The sequence below is a fragment of the Cyprinus carpio genome, chromosome A16 (assembly GCF_018340385.1).
Source record: "Cyprinus carpio isolate SPL01 chromosome A16, ASM1834038v1, whole genome shotgun sequence".
Classification (NCBI taxonomy): Eukaryota; Metazoa; Chordata; class Actinopteri; order Cypriniformes; family Cyprinidae; genus Cyprinus; species Cyprinus carpio.
The window spans coordinates 15,224,718-15,244,595 of record NC_056587.1 but is presented as its reverse complement, the minus strand read 5'-3'; the positions used below and the strand labels follow the sequence as shown (position 1 = coordinate 15,244,595).

Below are 19,878 nucleotides of genomic sequence, written 5' to 3'. Positions count from 1 at the left end.
AAATGCATTTCCACTAAAAATAGACTAACAAACACTTAGATTTTCTACAACGCAAACATGCACATATTCTGAAAGCTTTCGCTACGCACATTTTTTCCATATGACATTCCCCTAACAAATTACAAGGCAAAATACTTAAAGTAAATAACAGTCTGGGATCTTGCAACCGCAATTGGCATTCAACTAATATCTAAAAATCACAAAATTACAAGCAAAACACTTGTGTTTTTTAACATTTCAGCCAGTTCACCGCCCAACATTTAGTGTCTACACTGTAGCCTGCATTCAAAAAACAAGTACAGAGAAAGTATACAAAGTGTGTGTGTGGTATCAGTGATTGAATTGTGGTTGCCGTGTGAGGACTTGGAAAACACAGATTGTGTGTTTTGAGCTTGTTTGTGGGGTGGAGCTTGATGGGTTAAAGTGAGACTAAATGTGGTTTAAATGACAATAGGGCAAGTGGCTTCACTACTTGGCAGGGAAGCCGCCTGTTCAACAAGTCTCAACTCACATTAGAACAGATAAAGCTTTTTTCTAATACTTATGGGATTAAAGAAAAATTCACATTAATTACAAAAAAGATATTTAGTCATCCTTACACTCATTCCATAACTTATTAATCGACGTTAATTTTTTTAATCATGCTGGAAGAATTTTAATGCAGTTTTCTTTCAATACCAAACAACAATTCCGTCAGATGCCTGTGTTTAGTTGACTCCCCTCACCCTTCCCCTGGCCACCAAAAATTCGTTTTACTTAACAATAAGCTCACAAAATATGGTCCACAAAAGTCATTTGTTATATTCCCAAGGTCCTACTGATCACTTCCCAAATCTCTTCGACTCAAATGTTCCTGTAGGCATATGACATCCTCATATTAACATAGTTCCACTGTAGGGGAACGATAATCACCCCTAATTGTAATCGACACCGATCTGCCTTTGTGGTCTGAATATAATTGAATAATCTATGTTTTCAGAACATCAATTCAGGGACGAAAACTTGGAAATATGGCCCCTCCACATTTGGATTCTGCTATTTTTATGTCCTTCGTCTTGTTTTTATCTTTTTTTTTAATTGTGCCTTTCTACCCAACTAACAATTTTATGTCAATCTGGAGTCCCAGTACTCCGCATTGATGTGTTACTCGAAATCACTGTATTAAGTACATGGTATCATTTTTCTTATTCTGTCCACAGAAAAAAGAAACTTAGATGGGTTTTGAATGACTTGAAGGTGAAAATAAATGAGTAGTTAAACGTATTTCTTTATAGTATAAAGGCCATTATTTGTTAATGCAATATCAGACATATCTTTTCATACTATATTAATCTCCAATAAACATACCAGATTTCTTTGTATAATAGCACTAATTTTGTCTGCAAACTGCTAATGCAAAGCAGTTGGAGGACACTATAATGGTACTGGTGCACATACATTTACCATTACAAAACAAAAGCAAACACACACTTGCGCAACAATCTCCTTCCTTATCAATGACAGACTTTCTTTTGACAAACATGCCAGTTACAACTTTGGGAAAGGCAATCAAATAGTCCGCCCTGTGTTAAAGTGAATGATAAGAGCCTTTTCCTCGTTCCACAGCAAGCACAGCCAGTGTTCTCAAATGCACACACGGCACACATTCACACTCTTTGTCAGGTGTTCTTCATACAATCCGGTCCAAATTTAATAACAGTCTTCAGAGTGTGTTTGTGTGTTGTATGGTGGGGGGGTGGGGGGTAAACATCTCATCTGAGACAATTCCAGAGGATCCAAAACATAAAAAACATGCTGGCATTTGGTAGCTGCAGCAAGGAGGTTGTAGTTTTTGTGACCAGGATATGCTCTCTTTACTCTCCCTCCTCACTGGTGCAGCTTGTGCTGCTAGCTGCACAGGTTCTGCTGAGGATGACAAACTAATGGGGCTTCAGGTTAAAAAAAAACAAAAAAAGCCTGGGGAACAGATGAGGGTCTGTGGTGGTTAAAAATGATGTGAATGCGAGAGGGGATGGAGAGGAAAGAGGCAAAGCTTTTGGCAGGTGTGTGTTGTGTTCATACTCACAGGTAGGTTAAGAGGCTATAACAAGCTGTTTCGTCCCATTAGCATTGAGGCCACTTTTGGATCTCATTTGTTCCTGTATTGGGCCAGACTGCAAAAGGAAGTGACACAATCACATTATTGGGCATGGCAAAACATGCATAATTTATTAGCGATTAAGCCCACTTTAACAAACACAATGATACTTTTAGTAGCACAGTACATGGTCATAAAACTGAAAATTAGATATCTATTCTATAGGATAGAATCTTATCTTCTGATTCAACACACACACCACACACAAAAAAACCTTCAGACCAAAAGAGAATTTATTGAATTTTACTGCTTTTAAGAAGCACACACAAGTAAAAAATAAGAATTAAAAACCATTATATAATGGTAAAGGACGATATTATTTTAATATTATTGTTTATATTATTATTTTAATATTATTGCTATATATATATATATATATATATATAACAAATACAATTTAAATATATGTAAATTAAATAATTTTAGTACTATATACAATATACTTTACATAGAAAAAATGTAATAGAAGGACTATTAATACTAATATCACATTGTACATACCATTATTATAACTTATTTTTTACTCAAGTTATAATAAAAGTAATACCACAAACAACAAAACTATTTATTAATAATTTGTAATATGATTTATAATAATAACAATAATAATAATAATACAAGTTAAAAATTAAAGTTTATACTATATACAATAAAAACTTTTATATAGCAAAAACATTACTAAAAATAATATTTTTTACTTATTAATTTTATAATAATAATATAATAAATAATAATAATAACAACAACAAAACTTGAATATAAGGAGGTCATCTCTGCATATGAAATCTTTTTTTATATGCATAGTGTTGATTAGATAGAAAAGGACGTATTGCTACATGATGTATAAATAAACAGCTAAAAAACAAAATTCACACTTCAAAAGCTGGAGCTGAGAAGAAAAAAAAAAACATCCTTCATGCAACAACAAGCCTGTTTCACATCCCACACCACACACCACCCACACACACACACACACACACACACACACACACACACACACACACAACACACACACACACACACACCTCTTCACAGCGTCACACCCATTGTTACATCATGTGTCTCAGGAACACAGCATCTCACAACAGAATGAGGGGAAGTCCATTTCGGCTGGGGTCGTTTCAATACATAATTTCCCAACACAACACAAAAGAAACAGAAGCACAAGGGAAAAGCCAGCCGGGCCAGTCACCTGTGTTCATCACATGGACTGTGAAAGGCTGATATCAAAACAATACCGCTTATCACTATAAGTTTCAGCTATCAGTGCTGTTTTGTTAACAGGGTCCAGCCTTTTCTTTAAAAAAAGTGCTAAAGCCAACACTGAATAAATAGCCTAAAATTTCTTAAGACGTGTTGGCTCCACAATAAGAGCTGTACATTTGTGCAAAACACACATGAAGCTATAGATTGCCACAAAAAAAAAAAAAAAAAAAAAAAAAAAAAATTGCAATCAACCAGTGACCACTGCAAGACCTTGACGAACATTTCCTCATTTTAAAGAGCTCTACTCTGTCTCTGACGGGCCGCCCGCCAACATTCCTCTGAGCAAGTTACAGTCTGCTTGATTTCTGCCCAGGTATTCAGTCCCTGTGTGAGCTGCAGGATTAGGTAACACCTCACCTTCCTTATTTGACAACACAACAGCCCAATGAACATGAGCTAAGATAGCATATATATATATATATATAATATATATATATATATATATATGATCTATATGTGTGAGTGTATGTATGTATGTATGTGTATATATGCACAGTATGTATGTATGTGTGTGTGTGTGTGTGTGTGTGTTTGTGTTTGTGTGTGTATATACATATAAATAACAAACAAAGAAAAAAAAACCCAAAATAAAATATTATTGCTCCCTTTCTCATTAGATGTTTTCTTGACATTTAAAATGCCTTTACATAATTATAATAAATATTATTATAATAATTAGCATTGTTATAAAATATTAATATTTATTGTTTTACAAAAACTACAAAAAGATTGAAATTGTATTGCTCTCCAGCTATATTTATAGTTTTACTCTTTACATAATAATAGCAATGATAATAATATTTTTTGGTATATTTTTACTAATTAAAACAAAACGATAAATATTATTACTCCCAAGCTAATTAGAAGTCTTTTAGGATGCCTTTACATAATCATAATAAATGTTATTCTTAGTATTAGCAGTATTATTATAAAATAAAAATATTTGTTACTTTTTTATGAACAAAAAACATTGAATTTGTATTGCATAGCTCATTACATGTATAGTCTTTACATAAAAATAGTAGTTATGATAACAGTAATTTTTTTCAATCGTAAATATTACTACTCCCAAGCTCATTAGAATTCTTGACATCTATGATGTCCTTACATAAAAAAATATATTACTGCTACCTACCAACTGTCATTATATTTGTGTTATCTTAATTATTTATTATTATATAGACAAACTGAAAAACTTGGCAGCACAGGCTGACCACTTTATCAGGGGATCTCCAACATCCACAACAAGCATTTATAACATGACATGTTCATATATGAGGACAAAAAACGAAAGGGAAAGAGGGCAAAAAAAAAAAAAAAACAAACAACAACAGGGATTTCGAAAAGGTAGTGGGTTTCCAGGTATATATGTCCAAAAATCCCAGCAACCCTCTTTGGATTTTAATGTGTTGCCTGCAACAATCTGGTATGAGCCAGTGTCTCAGTAAAGAATCCATGTAGAAGCACTCATTCTGTCACTGCAAAATAATTATAGCCATGCCATAATGTCTCAGTGTACCAACAGAACAAAGAATGTCTTACCGGCTGCATGCCATCTGCCATTTCACCAGAGCCTATGTGTGTCAGATGAATGAAGTTTGTGGGCTCTCCGATCATGCTACGGTCAATTCTCCTTCGTTTCTTCTTCTGTGAACATAGATGCTTAAATTAACAAAGGTCAAGCATAAAAGATACAAAGCACTTGATCGGCAAAACAGGTGAAACGCATGACATAAACCCAAGCTGTTGAAAAATATAAGTGTAGTGAGAGAGCTCAACGAAGCCTGTGATGTGACCATACAAAGACCACACCAGAGTCTGGGTGATATTACACTATGGAATCTATTTCTAGATACATCCTGAAGATGAGCAGGATTCATTGAGCTCCTAAAAATCCCCAACTGTTATACAGCTTATAGTTTCTTTTCTGTGTTTCCCATAACTATGTGGGAGAGTTAGTCAGAGATTATATAAGAAAATCTAAAAAAAAACCTTGTATCAACAACCAGAATAATTATTTGATGAGATCATGTGCCATAGTAGGGGTGTTGGCATACGTGCCATTACTTGTCTGTTAAGAGTGAACAAAGTGCATTTTACAGAAAACAAAGCACTGGATTAATATTGTCAATCATAAAATACTTCTAGACTTAAATCTTCTAGACTTTAACTGAAATCTCACATTATAGTTTTTGAAACAGACCAGAGTTTGTTAGATGTCATCATTTGGTTGATGTAAAAGGCAGATATGCAAACCGAACCAGTGATGAGAACTGTGTTATCAATCACATTTGTATGAATCATCCTAACTCGCAGTGAGTCCACTATTCATTACATATTTATACATTTGCTAATAATAATAATAATAATATAATAATAATAATAATAATAATAATACTTTTTCACATCAATATTCTTACCACTTTTAATTGTTATTTCTTTCTAAATAACAGCAATAAGCTTTCGAATTAAATATTAGTCAATAAGACAAATCTAATAAACGCTTTAAAATACAATTCTGAATAAAACAGGGCTATAAATATTTTATTTTTAGTTTATGCACGAGTATGAGGATGATGATCAACAATGATAAAAAATAATAAGCTTTTTTTACTCTATTACATACATAGTTCTTTTTTTTCATAGACGCTTTGACTCAGTACCGGCAACATGTCTTATGTAACTCCAGACATCCTTGAAAGCTGTTTACTTTCATAATCTTTATATAGTCAATGTCCCATATCATAGCAACCCCTTGGCACATGCTTTAGTCCTTATCACTTTCTCTGATGTAAGGAGACACTTTAAATATAATCATTTTTATCTAAATCAGTCTAAGAAAATTGCTCTTGCACTGGGAAGCAGCATTGGTCCGTTACAGATGCCCACTGCTGTCTGACCTCACCCCCTACCCAACAATAGAACAAACAAGAACCTAAAAATAAAAAGAGGAAGGAGGGAGGAAAAGAATGAGCACTCCCAGCTCGGAGGAGCCAGCTTCCCTTCAGAAACCCCCTGTCAATTGTTACAGGAGACCATGGTAAACCTGGGTCACTCATCATTGGCTCAGAGAACCTCAATCCAGATGAAAACAAATTTACTAACAAAGACTGTATTAAGCCAAATAATCTGTCAAATATGCAAAGCTGTACCAGAAAAATAAACAAGATTATTTTACTTACCGGAATATTAAAGGGATAGTCCACCCCAAAATACATTTATGCTAGAATATCCTTTAGTCTTTTCTTCCAAACTCTGACTTTCTTTTGCTCATGCAATTCAAAAGGAGATGTTTAGCAGAATGTCTGAACATCCAAACTTTGCTCTTTTGCAATGAAATGAAAGTAGACCGCCACGGACTGTTGTGTGCCAAAAAAGGATCATAAAAGCACCCATAAAGAGATCCATATGACTCATGCTCTATATTCAAAGTCTTTTAAAGCCATTCAGTTGTTTAGTGTGAGGAACAGACTGATATTTAAGTCATTATTTACATTATACTGCTTTTAAAAACCACATCATGATCAGAAACAGTAACTTTTGAGGTCAAACCTGGTACAATGCATTTTGTGGTGCCACGTTTGAATACGCACAAACCATGAATAAGATTTAAGAGCTAAAAACAATAGCAATAGAGAATAGCAAACCTATTATCAAACAATCATATGACTTTAGAAGACTTACAGTATGTGTAATACAGTATAGGAAATATATAGTATGTGAGTCATATGCAGTACTTTTATAGTGCTTTTTTTTGTTTTGGAGTCTGAGAGTCAACATGTTAAACTTCTCCTATTGTGTTCCACTCAAGAAAGTCTGACTGTTTTGCATTTTAATATATTTTAAATTTTTAATTTATTTCTTTGATGGCATAGCTGAATTTTTAGCAGACATTACTCCAGTCTTAAGTGTCACATGATCCTTCAGAAATCAAGAAATATTTTTTTATTATTAATAGCTGCTGGAAACAGTAGTGCTGCTTAGTTTTTGTGGAAACCATTTTTTCTAGATTTTTTAATGAAAAAAAAAAGTTGAAAAAAGCATTTGTTTTTTTGCAACATTATAAATGTCCATATTGTTGTGTTTGATCAATTTAATGCATCCTTGCCAAATGAAAGTACTTTTTTATTTTTATCTTACTGCCCCCAGAGCTTTTGAACTGTGGTCTATATTCTTGATAAAAGTCAATATGCAGTGGTTTGGATCCATACCTCTACATGTTCACCCATTCAATGACAGAGAATTCTTTTGTGTTTGTCTCCACGTCTGGCTTCACTCTCAAAAACACATTTACACTCCTGACAAACTCCTAAGACTATCTGGGGTCACATTCACATCAGCTGAAAGGTTTCTTTTTCTGCCCTAGACCAGCGGGAGTCATTCTTCGCGTGATTAGCGAACAACAAAAACTCGCATGAGCCACGGGGAATGCCTAATTGACGAAATTAGTCCAGATGTTGTTCTCAAAAGGAGCGTGGTATCTCAGTACCTGTGATTCATGTAGATTCTTGAAAACTAGGCTTTATTGTATTAAAACGGCTTATGGTGGAAGCCTGGGAAATAAAACTATAAATCTCTCCAAATGAGACACTCACCGGAGGAGGTTTGGCTACCACGCAGCAGCCGATCTTATGCCAGAACGCACTCATCTCCGGCGTGCACCGGTTGGATTTCCCCCCCCCTCTCTCTCGCCACCCCTGCAGGCCGTTTAGAGACAAGATAGAGAGAGAATCTAATCCTCAGCACCCAGCGATATAAACCGTGGCTCGTCCAAGAACCTCTGTCCTGATCACTGACAGAATCCTTGTTGATGTCTTTGCTTTAAGTTTATATACAAGACCCCTTATTCCCTCAGTTATTCTGGGTCCCTGATTTCCAGTTGAATCTGTAGGAGTGTGGTGTTTATATGAGGCAGAGCTGTTACAGATGAGTCTGTTAAATAAAAGAAAAAAGATTAAAAAAAAGATGATTTTCAGTGAAGTAGACCTGAATCCATCACACAAGCACACCTTATATCATACATTTAACATACTACATACAAAACAGTAAATGACACTGCTTACGAATGAATCATATCTAATCATAAATTAAAGAAACAGACTACTATTTTGTAATCTTGTAATCTCTTTCTTTGGCACTGTGATTAAATACACTGATAGCACACGTACATCACGGAGATGTCTATTTGACGTCTACATTTACATCTGCACGCGTTTGCTCATCTGCAGCACGTCTATGGGACGTTTTCCTATCAGATGTCTAATAGACGTTTAGAGAAAATGTCTTTAAGATGTTTATGATTCAGAATGTATGTAAAACTGATATCTATCAGATGTTTGTACACAGTAGATGCTTTCCAGATTAAGCGATCTTTGACAGACATCTCGCAGATGTATGTGTGTTATCTGGCTAATATGGAACTGAACAATAACCATAATCATTTACATTGTAGTACAGCCAAGGTAAATTTATTAATTAAATAAATAAATAAATAAATATATGTATATATATATATATATATATATATTATATATATATATATATATATATTATATATATATATATATATATATATATATATATATTATATATATATTTGTAAAATAAAAAGCACTACAGCAGTACCATAATGAAGTGTTATATTGCCTTATCATATTGTAACGCTATGGTCTATTGATATATACTATTATGCTGAATTTTTAAAATATTCCTGCTGGTATTAACATGACACCCCAATTAATTTCAAATAATATTAATATTAAGAATATTACGAAGGCATATCATAAAAAAGTAGTACCATGGAATTTTTTTTTTTTTAATAAATAAACAATAATTACGCAAACTAATCTTTGCAGCCGTCTTAAACTGAGCTGGACTCCCTTACTAGGCAGTAATCATCTTGCTCTTTATGCTGTCTAGGAAGGCAGTTCACTAAGACAGCCGCTTCCTTGGACACGGAGTACACTTCATAGTGCTAAACCGTTCCAACAAAGTGAAATACACGGAAAATCAGTGTAACAAACCCGTTAACTGACAACTACTAAAACAAACTTAGAATAAAAAATTCAGTAAACGAGTAAACACGGTTTACAAACGTTACAAAGAAACAAACCACTCAGTCGCAAGCACAGCCCAGAGGACGTTTTAAGGAAAACAGTGTGTAAAAGTTTAAAACTGTTTTTCCCCTCTCCTCGACTCGTCAGCAGCAGCAGCTCGATGATTATTTGTCAGAGAGTCACCCGACTGAAGTGAACTAGACTCTCAGCGTCCGTCGCTTATCTTTCTAGTCTTTATTACTCAAGCACACAGGCGCTGGTCCTATTCAAACTCAACTATCACTGAAAGTTCGGCACAGTAACCCGGCTCGATCGATCCCGGGCCGTGTTAGCGGCTCAGATGAATTGATAAACTTCATTCGAGACTTGGAAAGTTATTCTATTTTCAAGCATATATTGAAATTAAAAGAAAAACGTTACCTTAGAGGTAAACGAGAGCCCCAGTAAGCAGCTGGAGTGAAGCAACTCTTGCGCGGAGAGCTGAGAGTGGAAATGACTCACACCACTGAGGTGTGGTTGAAGTTTCCCATTAATGAGAAAATACTCCAAACCAGAGACCATCAGCGCCACCAACGGGCTACAGATATATACAATATATCCGATGAATGGCGTATGCATTGCATACAATATGATATCTGTCTTTCTTTCATATATTTGTTGATGAAAATTGAGAGGTTTATGCGAAGGAATTGGATTTAAAACAAATCAGCGTGCACTTTTGCAGTAAATTCGTGTATTAAAACATAATGCAGTGTATCACATTTGGAAAATTATTATTATTATTGTTAGGCATTATAGTGTATATACTGATGAAAAAAAAACCCAACAACATCAGCGTAGAATATATTTTAATGCAAAATGTTATATTTATTAGAAATATAAATTTGAGCGGTTTTTCCAGGAATATAAATATTGCAATTGCAAAATAATAATAACTAGCTACTTCTTTAAAGTGACACATGCATTAGTTATATATAGATCAGTGGCTGTGTAGCTTATCCATTCTATGCTTTTGAAAATGAAGAGATTTAGGGAAATTCATTTTTTTTTCCTCCTTGTATTTTACAATTTAAATCTCTCTCTCTGTCCACGATAGGATTGCTGAGATTGCTAAATTTCCCAATGCTTAAGATTAAAACCACTTAATCTGTGATGTGCAATTTTTTCATTAGATTGTGATAATGCATGTGTCACTTTAAAGAAGTAGTTATTATAGATCAGTGTACACAGCACATTTCTCTTCTGAGTATCTCGTCATATTATCCAATGGTTATGCAGTAGGGGGCGCCACAAACGCCTCAACTTTTAAACACTACCAAAGAAGAACCAATCAAATATTTCTACTTCCGGTACCGTTCGTGCGCCATCTTTGACGACAAAAAAAAACCCCATCTATGTTATTTTTGTATTCAAAAAGTATCGAAAAGGATGATAGAACACTAAATCGCATTAAAATAGCCGAAGCATACGTCTGGTCTTCACCGTATCTTAACGTGTTATAATACAGTAAAAGTCTCCGGGAAACATTTGTGGCGAGGGTGAGCAGCAGAGTTTTGCTTTATTCTGTTTACTAGCAACTGACTGCAGGAGTTTGATGTGAACTGTCAGTAAAAGAGATTTTAATGACATAATTTTATAGTGGGGTATGGCGATATAGTAACTTAGACGATCACATTGACAATATGAAGAGTTATTTTCTAACTTAAAAACCTTAAGCGAAACTTAAAAAAACACTTGTTGTAGAGGATAAATTTAGTTATATGTTCTTAACTTGCCAGATTATTAGCGTGTTCATAAAAATGATATATATTTACTGTATATTTGTTTCGAAAATCTCGTTAAATATAACTAATAAGTTATCTATATTAATTTTTATAATTATTATGAATCAGAAACGAAACTGTTTTTAACTGTATTTAAATAATAACACTGCATAATTGACAGTAAACCCGTGAAAATGTCCGTCCAGTAATTTTGTCAACAAAAGCATGAAAACCTTCCCCCGGAACTTGCTTTATTTGTATTTATTGTGACTATTTCCCGTCCTGTCACTGATAATGTATTCCGTCTAAACATTAACGTACACATCCGCTTCCTGGCACTTAAAAACACTCTATCCTTATGGAATACAGTCTTATGACTAATTTATCCACAGTTTCATTCAGCGTACAGTTTGTATATATGGAAACCATTTCCTGCTTGACATCTTTTGGGCATTTTCTTTGAAAACACTGCACCTGGTTAAACACCCCAGGAATGGAAGCATCTTTTCAGTATCAAAATTCACTGTATTCTGATGCTTCAAGACTTATTTTGCTTGATTAGATGTCACTTGTGGATTTGGGAAAGCGTTTGTTGGAGGCAGCACGCAAAGGACAGGAACGATGAAGTGAGGTCACTTATGGCCAATGGAGCTCCTTTTATACAGACTGGGTGAGTCGTATTTGCTGCTTGTTGGCTTATGGTCTGCAAGATTTTTAGTATAACGTGACTATGGTAATAGTTTTAGCTGGGAACCTCACCACTTCATTTAGCAGCGCAATACGGGCACTACTCCACTGCTGAGGTGCTTCTCCGCGCCGGCGTGTGTAGAGATGCCCGCACTAAAGTGGATCGGACCCCCCCTCCACATGGCTGCGGCAGAGGGCCACTCAAGCATTGTTGAGCTATTGGTCAAGGTAAGAACAGATGAATGCAGAATATTATTGGATTTTTTCTTACTTTTTGTTGAGTTATTATAAGTGTATACCTGGACAGAGTGGAGCAGACATCAATGCCAAAGACATGCTGAAAATGACCCGCCCTGCACTGGGCTACAGAACATGGGCACAATGGGAGTCGTGGAGCTGTTGATCAAATACGGCGCTGATACTCATGCCCTCAGCAAGTTTGACAAGACGCCTTTTAACATTTGTCAGTGGACCGAGGGGAAACACTGAGCTGATGCTATTGTTACAGGTAAAATCATCAGATATCAAGGCACAAAGTAAAATGCACCAGCTGTTGTTTATTTAAAGGTTATAGGCAAAATCAGGCTGCAGTCTTACAACCTGATGTGTGTTTTTTGTATTCTAGGAGGGAATGCAGAACCAAGTGAACATGAATCCAGAGAGGACTATCCTAGGCGGCACATCACCCGCCACAGCCAGCCCTCAGTTCATCATCTCTTCCTCTGGAGTCGTCAATCTCTCTGATATTGTTCTCACTAATGCTAAGGCTAACACAGGTATGAGTTTAGTTCAATTTTGTTTCCATGCTTGTCAATAGTGAGTGAAAGACAAAGTTATTGAAACTGTGTTTTACATAATTTTCTATAAAAAAAAAAAAAAAATACAAAAAATATGTTATTGTCCCTATGACAATGGCTGTGCCAACCTGTTCCACTCCATCTGTTCTCTCCCTATAAACTGTAATTTTCCACCTAGTATATTCAATTTGTTGGCTTAATGCAAAGAGTTTTTCCACATATACTAAATACACACACTGAAACTTTCTATTAATCAAATAATCCTAAAAAAATATCACCTGTCCCACACCAAAAATATTAAGCAGCACAACTGTTTTCACCATTGATAATAAAAAACAAATATTTGTTAAGCACCAGATCAGCATACTAGAAAAATTTCTGATGGATCATGTGACACTTGCTTACATTTACATGCAACCAAATAAACTGTTTGTTATTGGATTGATGGCTCAATCTGACTGAAAAGCCTTCATGTAAACACCTTAATCGAATGAAATTTCGATTGGATTGAAGGGGGGTGGTTTCCATAAATGGATAAATATCAATTTCTGCTATTAAAAACAAATAAAGAAAACAGTGTAGGAGGAGAGTGGTTATTATGTGCAAACAGTGAGAAACTATTTGTGCAGTGTGTGCATGTCAAAAAAAAATCTATTCCAATTTGAAGCTTGTGATGTATAAACGTGCACATCAACCTGATCACTTTATTTAGCGTTCATGTAAACACTACATTCAGATTCATCAATCGGAATGAATTCAATCCGATTGAACCAGAAATTGTGCTTGTAAATGTAGCCACTGAAGACTCAAAGACTCAGCTTTGTCATCACCAGAAATTCATTAACATTTAAATATATAAATATTAAATATATTAAAATAGAAAAGGTATTTTACATCGTAATAATATTTCACTATAATACAGTTTTAACTTTTTTTTTTTTTATCAAATAAATGCAGCTTTGGTGAGCATTAGTGACTTCTTTCAACAACATTAAAAACCGACCTCATACTTTGGAACAGTACTGTATGTATTGCCACATGTTTTTGAAAAACAAAACAAAAACTTTATGCATACTTGGAAACCTATGACGATTTATTTTTGCTTGGGGTACAATTTTAAAAATGCATGAGTTGTGACGTTTCTTTAACAGGTTTATGTGACTTTGATTTAAATTGCGCTTAAATATGATTAACTTAAACCAATTTTATCGCAATTCATAACAAAATTACCAGCCAACTGGCATTTTTATTTACTCACTAAAGACAATTTTTTCTTGTATTCCATGCTTGGTGAATATTCATTTTGCAGCAGTATTTAACTGACCAGTTTTATTGAACTTTTATTTGAACAGGATGCACATAGAGAATGTATTATATTATATTTGTGTATTTCTCCTTTGCAAACAAACTGCTGCTATATCCCAGCAGGAGCTGCAGAGAGTGTGATTGCTGCTGATTCGGTAGATGATTCTGCCATCCAGCATCTTGTAGGGGGAGGATGGCCAGAGAGTCATCACCATATTAACCGACCAACAGGGAAACCTGCAGTCTGGCAACTTGGGACAGAAAATTCTTTGTCACAATGCAGGGGCAGCAAAGTGAGTAGATTGCTAGTTTATAGTTTACAGACTTTGATGCAGTATTTGTATTGTAACATGCCTGTATATATTTAGTGGTTGCAGTGCCAGCGGGTCAGATTGCAGAAGAAATCATAACAGAGGACACCAAACCAGTCCCAACACGGAAGCGGAAATTTGAATCAACCTTCAACCACACAGATGTCAAACATAAGGTCTGACGAGCAGAGATTACTATTTAAATCTTACTCTTTGGAATGCAAAATCAATTTGAAAGTTAACTGTTTGGTGATTTCTGTAGGAGGCCCCCTGAGAAGGACAGTCGGGAACTACTGGAACAGCAGCTAAAAGAAAGCAAACAGAAAAGCCCAGGAGTACAGACAGCAGTTACTAAGAAAGGAACAGGAAGCTGAGCAGTACAGGCTTAAACTAGAGGCCATTTGCCAACGGGCAGGACCAATGGCACCAGCACAGAGCCCCAAGAGGAAGTGGTGCTCCAGGAAGAGGAAGAGGAGGAGGTGGTTGGCGAAGAGGAAGTTGTCATGTTGCCAGAAGGGGCCATCATCATTAAAGAGGAGCCCCTTGACTCAACAGCAGGAGAAACAGTAACGCTAGTAGAGGCTGCAGACATTACAGCCACCTCAGAGAGCACGCCATAGCAGCAAACACTCAGGAATTACCATACACTCTAATCTGTGTGCTGGAGTGTGACATTGTATTTATTTATTGTAAATCATAACCTTTTGTTTTTATACTTTTTTCCTCATTGCATTCAGTTTCTGTACAAACCTCTCTACAAAGAGTAGCATGAGTTATATTTAGGTGGCTACAACAATGCTGAGTTGCTCAGATTGACTAAATGAGGGAGGACCAGACGTGTCTTTTTAATATACAGGCAGTGCAAGTTATGGAAGTTTTAGTAATAATGCTTTTTAATCAAGCCCTGTTATCCACCACTAATGCATACTGTGTACTATTAGTAACCACAATATTGTGCTTAAAAGAATGTTCTCGGTACACACAATTTTTGACTCGTTCTTTAAGTTTTATATATATATATTATATATATATATATTATATATATATATATATATATATATATAGATCTATAGATCCAATATTTTGTAAAATCACCTGCATAATGAATCCGTATGAAATGTTTTATTTGAGATGCAAAATCGAAGATTAAAAGATATTCAAGGTCAGTGAAACCATGAAAAAATATTGTGCAAAAATGACTGGGTTTACTAGCTGAATGTTTATTGCCTGGTGCAGTGTTGTGAATTACTATTAACCACGATTTTTTCTTAAAAAAAACACAAAAACTTAAGGTCAAGTCAAAATTGTAATTGCAAATGCAATTGGTAGAGCTTACCTTGAACTTGGAACATTCCTAAAATAGTGACATAACACATTTAGAATGAAGGTAACAATAGATTATATAACGAACAAATAATACTAGACATTATTTCAAGTAAGACGACTTGCGTTATGGCTTTGTGTAACACCTGACCTGCTACTATAGTGTGAGGCATGTCTTATTGATGCAGTCGGCATTGGGGTGGTGTGATAATCCATAGCTAGCTATGTATTTACTTAGTAACAGACTCCCATGTATTATAATACTTTTAGCTGTGTTTAAAAAGATAATTTACTACTTTCAGAGTTCAATGGTTGTATCAACTTTTTTTCTTTTCTTTTTTCTTTTTTTATCTTACATCATTTCTCGTTCGTTCAACACTAAATCCACGATTTGCATTCCAGTGTTTCGTGCTCTCTAAAAAATATGCCACAACATGTCTTTGCTTGCACTTCATGTCTGGTCCATGTGCCTGTTTTGACTTTCCCTGTAAATTTTCCCCAGCTGCTTTCTTTATAAATGTTAGCAGCTTTTACAGTCAGTCCTTAAGTGAAGTTATATCATCAGTTGTGTTCATTCTTGTATATCAAGGTTTAATAATGTTCTATAGATTTTCTTATAGAAAAATTGTTTTGCATTATCTTTGACATGTTTTCCAGGTACAACAGCTGATTGAGTAACATTCCATGAATTGAATTTCAAGGGGCTTGCATTAAAATTATGTGACAAAAACTTATTTTCGCTCTGTACATATGCAAATGTTTCCAGTTTTTTCTTCTATCGGGAAAACCCATGATTATTAGGATCTTGGAGGACATATATATACTATTTATTGAATGATGGGATCGGGATTCAATTTGGTCTAGACGATGGTTTTGTTCCCTTTTGGTCTATGCTTTTTTTTTTATTTTTTTTGCATTTTATGCATTTAGGATAGGATTTCATCAACTGTGGCTTTATAGGTATAAAAACATTGATAATCTGTTGAAATTAGTAGTTTAGGCCTAAAGCAAGTTATGTTTTACACTTTTATTTTGTTGTAAAGTAAAGTTAACGAGCAAAATTACTTGTATTTCAATGTGTGTTGGAAGCAAATGCTTAGAGTTCTAACTAAAAGCAGACCCAAGCACATGATACATAACAAAGATCAACAGTTTGTTCCTGAGTTTCTTGTTTTGTATATTTTTACATATATATTTTTGTAATGAAACACTATTCTGGGCCTGGTCTTTAGTGCACTTGCAGCTACATTTTTATCTCTGATCAAAATAAATATTTTTAAGGTTTGGTATAATCTTACTAGTTGTTGTTTTTAAAGGGGGAAAAAAAAAGTCTTTATTCATATGATAATTTATTTCCTCTGATGTTAGCTACTCTAAAAAAAACGCATTTTTCGGGAAAAAGATTGTCTTCATGCGGCTTCCATACCCACGTTTACTAGCATAATAGGCAAACGTGAGATATCTCTTCATATTTATTTGAATATTTTTTAAAAGAAAACGATGTAATTGCAGACGGTGGTACATGTACATTCTTATTTTTATGTTCTCTTCTTATTTAGATACTTTGAATACTCACGCAATGCAAATATTAATTTAGCATGGCTAACTGCGCTACATATACACAGAAGTGCACGCGCTTTACACTTAACAACTACATGCTTTGCTTTTGTTACAACAATTGTTTTTCTTTGCCAGCATGAAGAAATACTGAAGAAGATCTGGAGTAGCAGAGAGGAGACAGCAGCATATCCTGCACAACTGTTGTCAAGCTCATATCTATATCACAAAACATGTTTCCAGAAATTGAACAGTATTCTCAACTCCACTCCAGACAGTTTCAAATCGGTAATTCCATCTCATTACAAGTCTAAAAGTAACTTACACAACCTCACTGACTCTAACCAAGTTTTCTCCACTTGTAGAGTGACTTTATCCTGGTGTCAGACAGACGAGGGCTGATGCATCATTCCTTATTCATCACCATCTGTCTTTCTGTTTTCCAGTTTACGTGGTAAGTGACCTATTTGTTTCTAGTGAAAAAAATGAATTGCATGTATTCATTTTACTTTCATTTTAAACTTGTATATTTCCAGCTGGCTGTAAGGTGTGTTTTCTAGGGGGGCCTTGTGCAAGTCCTTTAGTCACTACAGTGCTGTCGGTCAGATAGGAGGCTGGTAAGTTTGAACATCAACTTGCATTATGATAAAGACATTTACAGGTCTTGATCAGAATGTTTCTGGGGCAAGGGAGTGAGGTCTTGGGCCAGGCAGGCAAGAGAGAAGGGCCAGCTAGTGTTTCTTGAAGGACTGAAGAATTCTATTGGAGTTACGGTATATTACAGGAGGACACCAGTCAGGAGACACAACCCTTGAGTTATCTCAGGCACGTATAGTACTATGTTATGAAAATCTAGTTTAAAATGCATTTGGCATTGATCCAATTCTTTCTTCCTGTAGTGTTAAATAAATAGTTTGCCGCGTTTTTTTTTCTTTTTCTTGTCTAGGACCCCCAGGTGCCGGACTGGAAGGTCTGTTCAGATTTGTGGAAAGTTTCTGGGGCTGTGCGTCAGAGTGGAGATGGTGATGCTGGTGAATCATGGGGTCCTCAAGTGTTACTCATAGATGATCTCAGTGTGCTCTCCTGAGTTTAGGTGTTAGTGTGGGGAGCAATACTAGACTTTACCCTCTATTGCAAAGCTAATCTGTGTGCTCTGAGTTACAGGTGAGTCAGGGTTTTTTGCGTCAGTGCATGAAATAATGTCTTGTATTTTGATAAATTAACTATAGATGTCTAATGATATCCAGGGAAAATATGGTTATTCTGGTGAGAGTGAGGAGGAGGATGCAGATGATGATGAAGAGGGATCAAACCTGCTCCAGAGGGGACTAGTTCATCAGTGTAACTTGGCGTTACATGTAAGAGGGCTTTTTTTGTTACCAACGGGGGTACTGGCCAGGGGGGACATACATTGGTAACAGCCGTGCAACTTCATGTTTAAAGTTTACCCGTTTACTGTATTAAATGGCTTTTGAAGTGAGCTGACTTTTTCTTTTCTTTTTAGATGGAGGTTTGGTGGCGACAGGAAGGAGAGACCATCTGCCCAACCGACTACGAAAAATATTTCATTTTAAAGTCCATGATAAAGGAGCATCGTTTTTTTTCGCTCGAGGGGACTTCTAGTGCTGTTCTCTTAAGTTTTCAAAATTATTTATACCATAGACAAGGGTTCACACAATCTCTTACTAAAATATTTACAACATATGTAGTTTGGTTTTTATATAAATGGCATAATAGTTAATACATCACCAGTTGCTGTTGATTTGTTCACTTGTTTGCATTACTGGCTGGGAGGGGACAACAATTTAGTGTACTGATGTAAAGGGACGAGTGCACCGGTGTAACATGTACACAGCAAAGATCTGGAACAATGTGTGCTAGTTCACATGCTCGTTTAACAAGGAACACCAGAAGAACAAAAGAAGAAGCTCAAGGAAAAAAAAATCCATACTTAGGTTGGCATTTTTTGAACAATATTTGATTTCTCATGCGAATTAGAACTAATATACAATTTTCCACACCAATATGTTTGAAGAGACAATGCGTGTAACATTGTTTTTTATTCTCTTCCTCCTTCTGAGGAGACCCATATGTAAAAATTTTAGGCACATTATAGTTTTCTTTAAAATTATGAATTTTCTATAGGTTAAACAGTGGTTTATTATATGTAAAGGGAAATTGAAATAAATATGTTAAGAATATATTTGTTAGATTTTTTTTTAGAAATTCAAAAAACGGATCCTACACAGTCGCTTATGTAAAAAGTTTCTCACAGAGGGCGGCGCAGTTGTGGAACATTTGTTGATAATAACAACTCAGTTTTGTGATTCAAAACACAACCCCTTTATGTGATTCAGGTTTTATATTATTTACGCAAAACGCGGTTCCTTTGAATAGTTTGGTTCATTGGCGCCTCATTCTGAATCGGACACGTAACACATGGTTCTCGTTTCACTCACCGGACTGGATTCGGGAACGAATCGGTTTGGATGGTTTTGAAAAGATCCGACTCAAAAAGGACTTCGTTCATGAACTCGGACTTCGTCGCTTCCGTCTCTCGAAGTCGGATTGTTATTTACTGCTTGTGCAGTGACGGGGGAAATCACTATTTAACAAACTTGCTTTTCTGGACTGGACTGAGCGCTTGATATTAGATTCCTGCACGCCTCAACCTGG

General features: G+C 35.4%; 1 protein-coding gene and 2 pseudogenes across 1 annotated transcript; 2 read left to right on the top strand and 1 right to left on the bottom strand.

Annotated features, from left to right (window-relative positions):
* Nucleotides 1–2,072: 2,072 nt before the first annotated feature.
* LOC122147936 (CDC42 small effector protein 1-like) lies at nt 2,073–10,018 on the bottom strand. The gene is made up of 4 exons (XM_042771914.1): nt 9,880–10,018; nt 7,999–8,335; nt 4,946–5,050; nt 2,073–2,153 (listed from the first exon to the last, which is right to left on the bottom strand). The coding sequence occupies exons 2-4, from the start codon at nt 8,050–8,052 to the stop codon at nt 2,073–2,075; spliced, it is 240 nt and encodes a 79-aa protein (XP_042627848.1). The 5' UTR covers nt 8,053–8,335; nt 9,880–10,018.
* A 1,766-nt stretch (nt 10,019–11,784) lies between these two features.
* On the top strand, nt 11,785–14,957 carry LOC109106066 (annotated as a pseudogene).
* A 746-nt stretch (nt 14,958–15,703) lies between these two features.
* Nucleotides 15,704–19,795, top strand: LOC122147935 (annotated as a pseudogene).
* The last annotated feature ends 83 nt before the right edge of the window (nt 19,796–19,878 follow it).

Excerpts from the sequence above, each read along its gene's own strand:
- LOC122147936 (XM_042771914.1), bottom strand. The coding sequence starts at position 8,052 with ATGAGTGCGTTCTGGCATAAGATCGGCTGCTGCGTGGTAGCCAAACCT. Across the intron at positions 5,051-7,998 it reads TGGTAGCCAAACCTCCTCCG|AAGAAGAAACGAAGGAGAAT; the intron begins GTGAGTGTCTCA and ends CTATGTTCACAG. Across the intron at positions 2,154-4,945 it reads TGGCAGATGGCATGCAGCCG|TCTGGCCCAATACAGGAACA; the intron begins GTAAGACATTCT and ends TTCCTTTTGCAG.